Source organism: Sphaeroforma arctica, assembly GCF_001186125.1.
Source record: "Sphaeroforma arctica JP610 unplaced genomic scaffold supercont1.14708, whole genome shotgun sequence".
Lineage (NCBI taxonomy): Eukaryota > Ichthyosporea > Ichthyophonida > Sphaeroforma > Sphaeroforma arctica.
Window position 1 is genome coordinate 1 of NW_014025850.1, and position 561 is coordinate 561.

Here is a 561-nt window from a genome sequence, read left to right on the forward strand (position 1 = left end):
ACCACACACACACACACACACAATATAGGCCGCCCACTCTGCCAAGAGACCTCTCCGGTGAGTGTTATTGTGTACTCAGCTTATGACTAGGGCCCGTATCAATTGCCATGGAGTTTTACTGACACTTGACATCCATTGACATGACACTTGACATCAATTGACATGACATATGACATCCATTGACATGACACTTGACACCCATTGACACTTTATTGACATACTGACACCTGTCACTCCGTCCTGTGCTTCCAGATCCGCGATTAACGGGTGGGAAGGGGACGAAGAAACCAACCGATGCTGTGCCGCATTATGTGCGCAACTTTCTGCGCAAACTGGAACAGTTCAAAGAGAAAACCAAAGTGCAACCGGTGAGTATCAACGGTACATATACCATGTATCTGTAGATCATGTATTCATGTATCGTATGTATGTGTGTGTCATATATATTAAATCCCAGGTATATATATATATGTGTGTGTGTGGGTGGGGGGTGTGTGTGTGTGTGTGTGTGTGTGTGTGTGTGTGTGTGTGTGTGTGTGTGTGTGTGTGTGTGTGTGTGTA

The 561-nt window shown here is 45.3% G+C and overlaps 1 protein-coding gene across 1 annotated transcript; it reads left to right on the forward strand.

The window, feature by feature from the left end:
* Window positions 1-252: 252 nt before the first annotated feature.
* On the forward strand, window positions 253-404 carry SARC_18229 (hypothetical protein; the record flags this gene model as incomplete). Its single annotated transcript, XM_014287690.1, has 1 exon — window positions 253-404. A coding segment is annotated over one exon (152 nt), but the record flags the coding sequence as incomplete, so codon positions are not given.
* Window positions 405-561: the final 157 nt, after the last annotated feature.